Genomic DNA, 14,693 nt, shown 5'->3' with positions numbered 1-14,693 from the left:
AAGTCACCCAATCAGCTTTCATGCCTAAGGTGGAACTAGAACTCACCTGCCCCCACTTTCTTAACCACTAGAACAAACTGGCTGTTTTGTTGGTTCTTTTATTTTCCCCAATTAACTGATGACACTTTATCCTACCTTACTTGATGTTTTACCCCCGTGAACTGCTCACCTGATGATCCCTGTAGCTGGATCACATTTATTGGCAGAAATGGCCTCTTTCTAAATTTTATTTTTTTATTTTTTTCCCCCAGACGCGGTTCCCGCGACAGAAGCCTGCGTGGCGTCTCTGAATCAGAGAGGAGATGCCCAGGGCAACTGTGGGCAGAATCCTGCCGGATCCTACGTCTCCTGCGCTAAGAGGCAAGTTCTGTCTTTCCTCCCCACAACTTCTGGGTTCTTTTTCACGGCACACCGTGAAAGTTATTTTAAAAAAAAAACCGTGGGAAAAATAGTCCCGTCTCTCCCCACACAGCGACGTCCGGTGCGGGCAGCTGCAGTGCAAGAAAAAACGGAATGGAACGCTTAGGACCCTCAACTGCCTGCGTGATGCTCTGAAGGTTGTCGTGGCGACCGACGTTGTAGAGGAAGCCGGGACGTTATCCGGGACAAATTGTGGTCCTCATAAAGTGAGTGAGCCTCAGGATGGACTTTTCCGGCCCAGATTTTAGGGAGGGGGGGAGGGGTCAGAGAGAATCAGGGGTGGGATTCTACCAGTTCGCACCTATTCGCCACAACCGGTTGTTAACATCCTAAGCAGTTTGGAGAACCGGTTGTTAGAAGAAATGACTGGGCTAATCCTGTAAGGAAGGCGGGAAGGAAACATTCTGGTGTTGCTTACAGAAACTGCCTCTCCGTTAATTCCATTCTTGGCAGGACTAGACTTCCTGTCTCAGGAACTTCTCTGGAGTTTTTTTCCCCTCCTTTGCTGGTACTTTGCTTGTGTGGAGTGACCATTCAAAGTTACAATGGCACTGAAAAAAAGTGACTTATGACCGTTTTTGACACTTACGACTGTTGCAGCATCCCCACAGTCACGAGAGGCTAGGCAAGGAGATGCGTGCTTCGATGTGAGTGATGTTGAGTTGGCCACACCCAGCCAATAACATGACCCCCAAGCCATGCCCACCCAGTCACATGACCACCAAGCCACGCCCACCCAGTCACATGACCACCAAGCCACGCCCACCAACTAAGCCACACCCACAGACCTGGTTGTTAAAAATTTTGAACCCCACCCCTGGAGAAAATTGCTTCCCTGCCTTAATAAAAGGCCAGTCGCGAAGTCCCCGAATTACGACCCCCCATTGGAGCATTGGTCTCTAAGTGAAAACAGTGATTCCGTGAGCTTTTTTCTCTCTCGATTTTATGACCTTTTGTATGGCCGTTCAGCAAACCACACCGTTGTTAAACCAATCCGGCTCCCTCCCCCTCCCCTTGCCCTCAACGGTGATCTCATAGGATGCCGCCACCGTTGTAAACTTGTGCCGGGTGCCAAGCACCCGAATTTTTATCCTGTGATGGCCGCGGTCATCAGTGCGAGGTCATAACTTCACGCAGCCGTTAAATGAAGGGTCATCAGTGGAGAATGACCCACAGTTTTTGTTCCTAGGTTTGCATCGACCAGCGATGCCAGGAAGTTTCCTCCTTAAAATTCCCCGTGTGCCAGTGCAACGGACGTGGGGTAAGTCACATATATATTCCCCCCACCCACCCCCAAACTTTTCCCTTTCTCAAAAACTGGTTTTCCAACATCAGAAAACTCTCTGTCTTCTGCCTCCCTTCTCCTTCCGCCCCCGCCTTAGCAGCCTAGCGGTGGATCCCAGAAAGATAGGAGACCACTGGGAGATCCCACAGCCACCGGTTTACACACACACACACACACCCTCCCCACCCGTGCGAGATCTTCTCCGTTCCTCTCCCCTCTTCTCCCGGCTCGACCCTCTTTTTTAAAACTTGTCCTTTTCAACCCGCAGCTTTGTAACAACAGAGGGCACTGCCATTGCGAGCCCGGGTGGGCGCCCCCTGGCTGCCAGGCGGGCGGCCTTGGGGGCAGTGTGGACAGTGGGCCCCCAGCCCCGGGGGAAGGTAAGTCGAGGGAGCATGGGTGCAGTGCGTTGGCAGTTATATCAACGCACGGATACACTTATACGAAGGATTGCAGGTTGCAAAAGCGTGCACACCTGGGTTGCAAATATGCACAGGTGACTTTTTTTTTTGTTCAGTTCCAGCCACCTTTTTTGCGGCTTAGCAACCGGTTCCTGCCTGCGTCAATTCCGCCGCAATTCCCCACCCCCCCCCACCCCGGTGTTCGTTTGTTTCCCATTTAAGGAGAGCTTTTTGCGGGCAGGCTGGGTCATCAGCGGGTCTTCCTGCCAAAGAGAATCGGCTGGGGTCTCATGTACGACGACCCCCCACCCCAATTCGCCCAGAAAGACTCAAAGCATCTTAAAGGATTAAGGAGAGGAGGTGGGGGGTTGCAAACCAGCCCCCAGCGCTGTGGTGGTCTGGAAGAGAGACCTCATGGAAAGAAGACGCAATGGGAAGGGAAGAGGAGAAGAGAGAGAGAGAGAGAGAGAGATAGATAGATAGATAGATAGATAGATAGATAGATAGATAGATAGATAGATAGATAGATAGATAGATAGATAGATAGATAGATAGATAGATAGATAGATAGATAGATAGATGATAGGTAGGTAGATAGATAGATAGATAGATAGATAGATAGATAGATAGATAGATAGATAGATAGATAGATAGACAGACAGACAGACAGACAGACAGACAGGAGAGAGAATGATAGAGATAGAATGATAGATAGAATGATAGAGATAGATATATAGAGAGATAGAGAGAGAGAATGATAGAGAGAGAGAATGATAGATAGATGGATAGATAGATAGATAGATAGATAGATAGATAGATAGATGGATGGATGGATGGATGGATGGATGATGGATGAATGGATGATGGATGAATGAAAGAGGATAGATGATAGATGGATGGATGAATGGATAAATGGATAGATTAGACAGAGGGATGGACATACAGTGTGATGGATTGATGGGTAGATGGATGGATATAGGTAGACGGACAGACAGACAGATGACACAGATAGCTAAATAAAGGCAGAGAAACGGATGGGTGGATAGATAAGGAGAAAGGGAGAAGATGGGTAGATAGATCGATAGATCGATAGATGATACATAGGCAGGCAGGCAGGTGATAGATAGATAGATAGATAGGTAGATAGATAGATAGATAGATAGATAGATAGATAGATAGATAGATAGATAGATAGGCAGGCAGGCAGGCAGGCAGGCAGGCAGGCAGGCACAGTAGATCATAGATAACTAGATAAAGAGAAGATGGATGGATGGATGGATGGATGGAGAAAGGTAGACAGATGGACAGACAAATAGATGATAGATAGCTAGATAAAGAAGGATGGATGGATAGAGCGGGGGTGGGAGAGAGAGAAGATGGATGGATCGATAGATAGATAATCCATGTTTGCATACACGACAATCCAGGGCTGCATGTGGCCTGCGCCCCACCACCTGAAAAGCAAAGCTAGATTCAAACTCATCGCGATCCGCGAACGCCGCAAACGCAAACCCATGCCCTTTGCGGTCTTCCTGGCCCACCGCCTTTCCCATCCCCAGCTCGGAGGCAATCGTGTTCAGATATATATTTTTTCCCTCCGTGTTCCATCTCCACCACCTAACCTCAGTCCGACTCTTCCACAGAGAGCGGAAAGCAGAAATGAAACCGGCCAGATTTTTCTCTCGCCCTCCCGCACCAGCGTTTTGAGTTTAAGAAGCGCCTTTTCTTTTTTCTTTTTTTGAAAGCGAGCCACAGGCAGGCATGGGGGTTGTTGAAACCCCGGGTTGTTATGGGATACAACAAGGCCCCCTTTGTGTTAGCATGATGCCCGGGCTGCCCCCGCCATTCGGGCCTGCGCCCCTTCCAGCCTTGGCATGGGGTGGTAAACACTCGGTTGCTTTGTCCTTTTGCAGCCAGCCACGCAACCTCGACGGCGCTGGTGGTGATCGCTCTCCTCGTGGCGGGATTGCTGGTCGGGGGCCTCTGTTGTGTCAAACGGCTGGGACTTCACAAGCGCCTCTGCCAATTCGGCAAGGGCACAAGCTGCCAGTACAGGTGAGCCCCCTTCTTCCTCCTCTTCCTCACTCCCCACTCCGAGGGGGTTGTCTTTTCCCCCGACAAAAACCTGGCCCATTTTATTTTATTTCGGAAATGCCTTCGCCGGCTGTCCTCGCCTCCAACCATTCGGAGCAGCTTCCGTCGCATAAAACCAGAGGTCTCCCAACTTGACCGCTTTGAAGACTTTTTGGACTTCAGCTCCCAGAATTCCCCAGCCAGCATCACTTTAGGGGCTTCCACTCCCAGAATTATGGGAGTTGAAATCCACAAGTCTTAAAGTGGCCAAGTTTGGAGGCCTCTGCATAAAACATTAAAGCACGCAGGGGGTAGGGGGAGGGATATTACAATCATGGCACACAGCAGAATGTTAGAACCTTGTCTGAGTTGGAAGGAAACCTTGGAGGTCTTCTAGTCCAGCCCCTACTTGAGCAGGAGATCTATACCGTTATGGACAAATGGGTTTCCAGTCTCTTCTTTAAAAAGCCTCTCGTGATGGAGGAGGAGGGAGGGAGGGAGGGAGGGAGGGAGGGAGGAAGGAAGGAAGGAAGGAAGGAAGGAAGGAAGGAAGGAAGGAAGGAAGGAAGGAAGGAAGGAAGATAGGGAAGGAAGAACAGGGAAGGAAGGAAAGAAGGACAGGCAAGATAGGAAGGGAGGGAGGGAGGAGGAAGGAAGGAAGGAAGGAAGGAAGGAAGGACAGGAAGGAAGGAAGGAAGCACAGGCAAGATAGGAAAGGGAGGGAGGAAGGAAGGAAGGAAGGAAGGAAGGAAGGAGGGGAAGGAAGGAAGGAAGAACAGAGATGAAGGAAGAACAGGGAAGGGAGGAGAAAGGGAGGGAGGGAGACAGGCAAGATAGGAAGGAAGGAAGGGAGGAAGGAAGGAAGGAAGGAAAAAGAACAGCAGAATAACAGAGTTGGAAGGGACCTTAGAGGTCATCCAACCCCCTGCTCAAGCAAGAGACCCTCTCCCATTTCTGACAAATGGCTGTCCAATCTCTTCTTAAAAACCTCCAGTGATGGACCACCCACAACTTCTGGTGGCAAGCTGTTCCACTGGTTCATTGTTCTCTCAGGAGGTTGCTTCTCTCCTGGATTAGTTTCTATCCATGGCTTCTTCACTTGCCTTCAGGTGCTTTGGAGAACAGATTGACCCCCTTCTTCTGTGGGGCAGCCCCTCAGATATCGCCACGATGCTATCCTGTCTTCCTTTTCATTAAACTAGACATCCCCAATTCTAAACAAACTAAAATTGCCGCGGAGTATTCGCGACGAGCTGGTTTTTTGGTGGGGGGGGGGGAGGAGAGAAAAAGTAACCACCCCCTTCTTTTGTGCATTCACTCTGCAAACCTTCCTCTTTAGGACTGAGCCCGAATCTCAGGTGCAGTTCCTTCCCCAGCCGAAAGGTGCGAAGGAGTATGGGTTTTGGGGTACACGCACCCCTCGCTCTGCATGCAAAAGGGTTGGGGGCCTTTTTCAGTCGCCGCAATGACGGGTTTGGTTGTCTCTTGGCTCTGAACGGCGACCGTGCCGTTTGGGGGAGTACGTCTGCAAGTCCTCCTCGACTTACGACCGTTCCTCGCACTTATCACCGCCGCGGCATCCCTAACCGTGTCCAAATTCAGCTGGCAATGTCTTTGTGACGGTTGTAGCACCCTGTGGTTCTCCAGGGGCGATTTTCTCCATGAGTGGAGTCAACGGGGGTGGGGGGGGCAGAGGGGGGGAACCCAATTCGCTTAATGATGCCCTGATCCACTTAACGACCGCAGCGATTCGCTTCACCCCCCGTGGTTTTGACAAAGGTGGCAAAATTAGGCTTTTCCGAGCAACAGCGATGGAAATTCTAGTGCCCCCCCTAGCCGTCGTAAGTCAAGGACTGCCGGCAAACTCTTCCTGGCGCCACCCTGTGCTGCGTCGTTGGCAGTTCTTCCCGCCTCTGCCTCATCCTAGGGCGGGGGGGTGTCCCTAAACTTGGCCAACTTTTAAGACTTGTTGCACTCCCGGAATTCTCCCCAACCAGCATCGCTTGCTCTCTTGCAATCCCTTCCTCTGCAATCTCGCTCCACTTTAGGAGGTTAAGAGAAAAAAAAAAAAGAACCAGACACGGCTGGCTGAGGAATTCTGGGAGTTGAAGTCCAACAAGTCTTAACAGTTGGCCAAGTTTGGAGACCTTTGTCCTTAGGGGCTGGGCGCTCCACTCCCTGCAAACTTCTTCCTGCAAACTTTAGTTGGTAGTGGAATTTATAATTCCAGGTGGGAAGTGTGCTGTCCAGACAGTTTATAGTTAATTGGGAATTGGGATAGTTAGTTACGAACTGGGAGCTATTCCCCTTAAGGGAATGCATCATGGTAAATGTAGTTAAGGTATCTTGGGAAATGTAGTCCATATCATGTGGCCACCTCTGTAATCCTGATTGGTCACTGAATTGACCCTTGGTTGGGTTATGGGAGATGCCTGCTCTCTTGCCTGAACCCAGCATCATGCTGGCATCTCACCTCCATGCTCCTTGCTCCTTCGATATGGGATGAAAGATTACCATCCTTTTACACCCTAAAGTCAGCTATGCAGAGAATGGGACGTTGAGATGAATCTCGAACGTAACTGTGAGTTATATTTGAGGATGCCCGATGAACCAATAAAGAGACTTTGCATGGATGCCTTTGCGGAGTTTAAATCTGCCTGCCTTAAATTCAGCTAGTAATTAAAGGGCAGAACATGCAGGGAAAACTCAAAAGAGGATGGGAAGGCCCGTTTTTTAAATGTGGAAACCAGAACCGTGGTTTGCGGGGCCACCAAACCATGGTTTATTTTTTTTTCTTCCTGGTCTCCTAAGCTTCTTTCCCTGGCCCAGATTGGCACTTTGCAAGTCCTACCCTTCTGCTTTCTAAAAAAAAATGGTTTTTTTTTTTTTTCTGTTGTGCTTTTGGACTTTTTTTGGCTCGCTTTCTCTGGGTGTGGTTGGTTTCCTCTGAGTTTGGCCGGCTGCGGCTTCCTGGATCATGGCTTAAAATCGCTCTTGTTGGCTTAGCCGAACTTCTACCCGTGAATTTGATTTTGCAAACAGCTCGGACGGAAGGCCGCGTGGCATGGATGGCTTGCATTTTGCGGGGTCTTTTTTGCTTTTCCAGGTGGCCCCAAAACGAGGATTAAACTTATCTCCTCCAACCCTGTTTCCTTCAGGATTGCCCAAACAGAACCCCGGAGTTACAGCAAGGCGCCCCCAAACCGTCCTCGACCCCCTCAGTGGAAACAAAACACGGAGCTTCAGCTCATGCCAACGTCTAAGGTAAAAGGGATGGAGGGCTGAAAAAAAAAGCAGCACTCCTTTTTTTTCTTCTTCTGCTATTTACCGTCCACCCACCCCCCAAAAAAAGCCAATATTTCTTTCCGCAGAACCAGACAGAAATTCATCCAAGGAAAGATTTTTAATTTTAAAAATTTTAAGATACGTCCGTTTGCAAAACCAGAACAATCGTTGCAAAAATAAATAATAATAATAATAATAATAATAATAATAATAATAATAATAATAATAATAATTAATAGAAGAGAAAATTGTTCCTTTCTCTTGCCCCATTCTAGCTTTGGCCCCACAGATTTAACATGGAGGAATTGGGGGGCGGAGGAGGCTCCACAAAGCAAACCAAATGAAACCTGGAAGGAAGAACACACCCCACCCAGAAATATTTTGTCTCCTTTCGACTTTGCAATGTGGCAACTAGTATTTCTTAAAGTTGCAGATCGAAATCGGCTGGTTACAATATCTGTGGGTTTCCATGTATTTTGGGGGGGGCAGGGAGGCATGGGAGGGGGAGAATTCAGGGTTCAGCTGGATAAAATGGGGAAACCCCCCTTTGTGTTGACTAAAAACCTGGAATGTTGCAAGTCTAAAAGTACATTTCTCCCGCTGTTCTCATTTACAGCCTGAGAAACTTAGGGAAGGTTCCTTGTGAATTATTATTATTATTTTTTGCTCCACCTGTTTATGCAGCCAAGGGCTCGGCTGTCTCTTATCCAATTATTTCCCCGCCACAAAGATAAACCCATTTATTTTATTGTAGGGCGGCTTTAGCAGAAGCTCGCAAGTCTGAAAGTTCAAATCTCCCGCCGTCTGTTTTGTAGTCTGAAAAGCTAGAGACGGTTCCTTCTTGACCTGCTTTCTCCAGCCTTTTTAGAGAGAGAATGTGGGCTCAGCAACCTCTTATCCAAATGTTCCCTGGGCACATATTTTTCCCAGCCAACCTCCCAAGGCCCACTCCGCACAGAGAGGAGTGAATTCTACTTTTATTTCTCACTCATCCAGGCCCACGGTTATCCCAAGAAGCAACTGGACTTCCTTAGTTTTTTTTTGTCCTGAAGACGTTTCGCTTCTCATACCAAGAAGCTTCATCAGTTCTGAGGGAGGATGGAAGGGTTTATTATATTCCTGTTCTTCTGACCCAAACCCTTTTCCATTAAGACAAACACGAACCAAAGAGAACAGAAACCTTTTAATGAGTCTTACAGAATCCCCGGTTAAAAGGCTGCTGCAAACTAATTCACTTTGATAAGCACAAACCTCGCCAAAACTGTGTGAGGCTGCCAAGAATCACAGATAAGAAATATTTCACAACACGAGAGACTTCAAATACCAACCGAAGATACTATAATGTCCGCGAGGCTGAGTTTCGAAACGTCTTTGCTTCCTGCAAAGAACGTTCGCTTCACAGCTGGCTTTTATCTTCTTGAAGGAGGAGCCATTACCTTGCAGCCTTACTCCCGAGTCGCCCGTGCTGTTGTTGCTGCTCTTTCCTGCGAGCAATCCTGCACACACGCGCACTTGGCACAGGCTCCTCGGGAACCTCCTCATCGCTGCTTCCAGCCCCCACAATCTCTGAAGGTCTTCCACAACTATTCAACTCCGCCCCCTGCCTTTTAAACCCCAGAGCGAGGGTGGGGCCTCGCTCGCAGCGGTGGCTCTTCCGTCCAGGGGTGGGATTCTACCAGTTTGCACCTATTTGCCAGAACCGGTTGTTAACATTCTAAGCAGTTGGGAGAACCGGTTGTTAGAAGAAATTCCCGGGCTAATCCTGTAAGGAAGGCAGGAAGGAAACATTCTGGTGTTGCTTACAGAAACTGCCTCTCCGTTAACCCTTATTAACATTCTTGGCAGGACTAGACTTCCTGTCTCAGGAACGTCTCTGGAGTTTTTTCCCCCCCTCCTTTGCTGGTACTTTGCTTGTGTGGAGCTACAATGGCACTGAAAAAAAAAGTGACTTATGACCCTTTTTCACACTTCCGACCGTTGCAGCATCCCCACAGTCACGAGAAGCCAGGCGAGGAGATGCGTGCCTCGATGTGAGTGATGTTGAGTTGGCCACACCCAGCCAGTCACATGACCACCAAGCCACGCCCACCACCTAAGCCACGCCCCCCCAGAACTGGTTGTTAAAAATGTGAATCCCACCCCTGCTTCTGTCCCAAGGACCGGCCCATAGATTTCCACTGCTCTCTCCTCTCCTCTGCGCATCAGGCACTGTACTCAGCTATTCCTCCTCTTCCTCATCAGCCCGGTGGCCGACAGACAACAACACAAGGTCTTTCGCGCACACCGTTTTGGTGGACGGGGTAGAATTGTCGGTCCTTTCTTCGGCTCGTCCCCGGGAATCTGGGGCCGAGTCACCCAAGAGAGCAAGCAGAGGAAAACAGGGGGTGAATCACAGACACACACACACACCCCAACCTCCCTCCAAAACTTGGCTCGCCCTCCTCCGTGCGTCTGTCTTGCCTTTACCTTCTCTTGCCAGTTTGGTGCATGGTGCATGGCGCCCCCCCCCCAAAAAACCACGCATGACGTAACCTCCAGCATGCGGCCAGTGCCGTGTTTAGCCTCCTCGTTCCATTCTCTCTCTCTCTCTCTCTTTTCTTCCCTTCTTCTCCGGGTGGCCCCCTTTTTCTGTCTCTCGCTGCAGCAGCCCGTCGCGATGGGTGCCTCGCGGCCTGAGCCACCCGCCAAGCCGCTCCCGCCTGACCCGATCCCGAAGGATCTGCAGGTAACCGAGTTGGGAGAAAGGAGAGGGAAGGAGAGGGGAGGGAGAGGGCGAAATCTTGGTATGTTCTTCGAGGCTGCGGCATGTGTATGGCATGAATAAGCATGACCCCCTCCCCACTTCCTGCTCATGTGGGACCCCCGCTATTCCAACTCTGGATTAGCAAGGATTGAAGAATGGGATCCACTCTTTCCGGAGATCCCCTGAAGAGCTTTGAGGAAGATTTAACAAACAGGTGGTCCTCGCTTTACAACGGCTCACCCAGTGACCGTTCTGAAGTTACGACGGCACTGGGGGAAGGGAGGGAAACAGGGATCTAGGACCGGTTTACACCCACCCACCCCCTGGAGTCCCGTGATGGGAATTCTTGGCAAGGGGCTCATATTTATGATGGTTGCAGGGTCCCAGGTGTGTGTGTGTGTGTGTGTGTGCGTGTGTGTGTGTCACACAATCCCCTGTGGCAACCCTCGGACCGGGTAAGCCAGATTCGCTGGATAACCACACTGCCGATTTAACGAACCGCAGTGGGTTCCCCTGAGCAAGAAGCGTCACAAAAAGCGGGGCGAATCGTGACTTCACAAAACATCTCGCTTAGCGACGGGAAAGGTTGGGGCTCCCCATTATGGTCGTAAGTCGAGGACTGCCCTGTATTGTGTCCCATACGCCTAGCCACAAATCCGTTGCAGGGTTTTTCCCCCCCACCCCTGAAGATCCTGAAGAGAATTGATGTTTCTTCTTAATAAATTACCATTTCTTATCTCCTTTCTAAATAATAATAATAATAATAACTCCATCTTTCAACCTTGCATGTTGTTCTTTGCTACCTGAACTTTTTCTGCCCAGGATTCCTCTGGAGACAGACCGGGCCCTCCTATACGCCCGTTGCCTCCTGACCCCATTCCCAAAATCCAGGTAATTGCTTCGTCCTTTCACCCTGGAGGTGAATTGACCTGGGGGGGGGGGGGAGGAGGGGCTCCATTTGGAAACGGAAAACTGAGGGGAGAACAGACGGAATAGTGTTCATCAATCTTGGCGGCTTTAAGAGGGGTGGACTTCAACTCCCAGAATCCCCCAGCTAGCTTGCTTTAAAATAGATGGACTTCAACTCCCAGAATCCCCCAGCAAGCATGGTTTATGATAGATGGACTCCAACTCCCAGAATCACCCCAGCCAGCATGCTTTAAGAGGGGTGGACTTCAACTCCCAGAATCCCCCAGCCAGCTTGGTTTAAGATGGCTGGACTTCAACTCCCAGAATCCCCCAGCCAGCATGGTTTAAGATGGCTGGACTTCAACTCCCAGAATCCCCAGCCAGCATGGTTTAAGATGGCTGGACTTCAACTCCCAGAATCCCCCAGCCAGCTTGGTTTAAAATAGATGGACTTCAATTCCCAGAATCCCCCAGCCAGCATGGTTTAAGATGGCTGGACTTCAACTCCCAGAATCACCCAGCCAGCTTGGTTTAAAATAGATGGACTTCAATTCCCAGAATCCCCCAGCCAGCATGGTTTAAGATGGCTGGACTTCAACTCCAGAATCCCCCAGCCAGCATGCTTTAAGATAGTTGGATTTCCACTCCCAGAATCCCCCAGCCAGCTTGGTTTAAAATAGATGGACTTCAATTCCCAGAATCCCCAGCCAGCATAGTTTAAGATGGCTGGACTTCAACTCCCAGAATCCCCAGCTAGCATGGTTAAGAGTGGTGGACTTCAACTCCCAGAATCCCCCAGCCAGCATGCTTTAAGACAGGTGGACTTCAACTCCCAGAATTCAAAGCCCTTCTACGTGCAGGGCACAGCCCCCTGCCCCTATGCCCACCCTTCTAAGATGGCCTCCAACTCACGAAGCCAAAACAGGCTGGGGAATTCTGGGAGTTGAAGTCCACCCCTCTTAACAGTCACCAAGATTGAAAATCTCTACCTCCCCCAGACTCATTGGCCCTGGAGAAATTATTTGAGGGGTGGGCCCCGTTTTGATTCACTGCCTTTGGTCAATGCAATTTTGGCTCTTGTTTCCCCCCCTAGGTGCCAGGCCCCCCCAAACCTCCCCCACCCCAGAAGCCGCTGCCTTTGGATCCGCTCCGGGCCGTACCCAGCTGTGATCCTGAGGTCCAGATGTTGCCATCCAGGTGAGTCTAAAGGTGGAAAAGAGGTATATTTTTAATTTTGGGGGGGGGAGCAGGAAAAAAAACAAACCAAAGTAAATATTGCTTTCCTGCAAAAGGTTGCAGTGATATTACCATAGGATAATCAAAACCGTCATAAAGGTGAGCAAGTTGCCAAAACTGTCGCCATGGGACATCTGTTTAGTGACCAAAGTTACAATGATGCTAAAAAAAAGGGGGACTTATGACCAATTTTCACCCTTAATGCCGATTGCAGCCTCTCGGTAGGTCACGTGACCAAAATTCAGACACTCGGCAACTTACTCGTATTTACGACGGTTGCAAAGTTCCAGGGTCAGGTGATTCCCCCCCCCCCCTTTGACGATGGGGAAGCCAGGTTCACTTAACAACTGTGGGACTAACTTCCCAGCTGCAGGGATTCGCTCAACGACTGTGGTCGTACAATGGAGCAAAATTCACTTTAATGTCTCACTTAGCAACAGAAATTTGTGGTCGTAAATCGAGGACTAGCTCTCTTTCTTTTTTTCTTTCTCGGCTTTTCTTCCAGGCCTGCCCCTCCACCTCCTCCCCCCACGCTGGCCAGCTCTTCAGGATACCCCCACGAAATATAACTTGGCTCGCTCGCACGAGCGCCCCTTCGACGTTGCACAAGGCACTTCCGGAGGAAAGGACCGTCCGCCATCTTTCCCCATCGCTCGCTTGGCTGTAGATTTTGCAGAACGACAGGCTCCCCCCCCACTCCATCCGTCGCAAGCACGGGGCAGCGATGGGGGATTTGTCCGGGATGGACATTTGGGCGGCCATTTTGACTGTCTCCTGCTTCTGAATCCTCTCCGGCCCAGGGGAATTCTGGGAAAAAAAATATTTGCACTAGCAAGGCGAACTCTCCGTGGCGCCCCCTGGAGAGGCAGTTTGTGGATGTGCGTGTCACACACCCGTGAGTGTGTGTGTGTGTGTGTGTGTGCAAGAGGAAAGCTAGTCTCCAACGGAAGTGGATTCCTCATCACTGGACTAGCTGGGACGCCATCTTTTTTTTTTCTTTTTCCTTAATAAAAAGGGATTTTTGGGGCAAATCCTCTGGTTTTTGGATCAAGGAACAGTTGACAGGGTAGCGCTCGACTTACAACTGTTCGTTTAGTGACCGTTTGAAGTGACTGGGTGCCCTTAAAAAAAGTGACTTTATATTATGGCCATTTTTCACACTTAATGACCATTTAAGCCTCCCACGCAGTCCCGTGATCCATATTCAGCCGTTTGGCAACTGACTTATGTCCTTATGAGGGTTACATGATTCCCTTTCCAGTTCCAGGGGGGGGAAGCCTGATTCGCTTAACGACGGTGTGGCTCATTGAACCCCTGAAAGCGATTCACGTCAACGAACGTGGCGGGGAAAGGCGTAACGTGGGGGCAAACCTCATTTAGGACAAAGGTCTCGCTTAGTGGCATAAATTTGGGGCTCCGTTGTGGTCGTAAATTGAGGACTGCCTGTATTCTCTCTCCCCCCCCCCAGTCTCTGCATTATTCCTCCACTAGAGGGCACTTCAGTCCGTCATCTCTCCCAAACTTGCCTTTCATTTGATTTAATTTAATTTATTTTAATTTGATTTATTAAACGAGTGAAAAATGAAGCAGCTATGAAGTGAAAGAAATGGCAGAAGGGCTCGGCAGTGGAAAGTTTGCCCCACTTTATGACCTTCCTTGACACGGTCGTTCAGCGAATCACTGCCGTTCTTCAAGTCAGTTCACACGGTTGTTTAGCGAATCCAGTTTTCCCCATGGGAGGTCGCAAAAGGAGGACCAAGGCACTAAAACTGTCATAACTACGAGTCAGCTGCCGAGTATCTGAATTTCAACCATGCAGGGAACTCTGCGGTGGTCATAAGTGTGGAAAACGGCCGCAAATCCCTTTTTGTCAGTGCTGTTGTAACTTCGGTTACTAAATGATCGGTCATAAGTGGAGGACTCCCTGTACAGAGGGAACGGAGGCCTCGTGAGGTAAAAAGCGATGAACGGGATGTTGGGAAGGTCTGATAAGAAATTCCTTGACTTGCAAACGTTCATTTAGCGACCAACGTGAACGGCGCTGGGGGAAAAAAAGGCGATTCGTGACTGGTCCTCGCACTTATGACCGTCGTCGCAGCCTTCCCCACAATCACGGGATCAAAATCGGGGTGCTGGGCAGCCGGGTGGTATTTAAAACAGTAGCAATTCGAGGCCACGTGGCCGCAACCTTCCCAGCTGGCAAAACCAATGGGAGGGGAGAAGCCGGATTCACTTAACGACGGATTTGCTCAACAAGCCTGGCCAAAATAATAATAATAATCGGGCGTGATTCGTTTTAACAACCCCGCTTGTTCTTACGACCTTTTCCGGTGCCATCAGA

The 14,693-nt window shown here is 49.7% G+C and overlaps 1 protein-coding gene across 1 annotated transcript in view; it reads left to right on the top strand.

Annotated features, from left to right (window-relative positions):
- The window catches only part of ADAM15 (ADAM metallopeptidase domain 15), a 29,762-nt gene extending 15,365 nt beyond the window's left edge, over positions 1 to 14,397 (top strand). Inside the window, 10 exon segments of the mRNA XM_087943717.1 lie at positions 252 to 360; positions 473 to 626; positions 1,610 to 1,681; positions 1,974 to 2,085; positions 4,020 to 4,161; positions 7,338 to 7,443; positions 10,109 to 10,189; positions 11,030 to 11,098; positions 12,210 to 12,313; positions 12,858 to 14,397. Coding sequence (XP_087799843.1) covers positions 252 to 360; positions 473 to 626; positions 1,610 to 1,681; positions 1,974 to 2,085; positions 4,020 to 4,161; positions 7,338 to 7,443; positions 10,109 to 10,189; positions 11,030 to 11,098; positions 12,210 to 12,313; positions 12,858 to 12,921 — 1,013 coding nt within the window. The 3' untranslated portion in view covers positions 12,922 to 14,397.
- Positions 14,398 to 14,693: the final 296 nt, after the last annotated feature.

This window comes from Notechis scutatus, chromosome 14, assembly GCF_049901735.1.
Source record: "Notechis scutatus isolate UNSWTSFEM ecotype Mainland chromosome 14, rNotScu1.2, whole genome shotgun sequence".
NCBI lineage: Eukaryota > Metazoa > Chordata > Lepidosauria > Squamata > Elapidae > Notechis > Notechis scutatus.
Note: the sequence above shows the minus strand (reverse complement) of the source record. Positions and strands in the feature narration are given on the sequence as shown.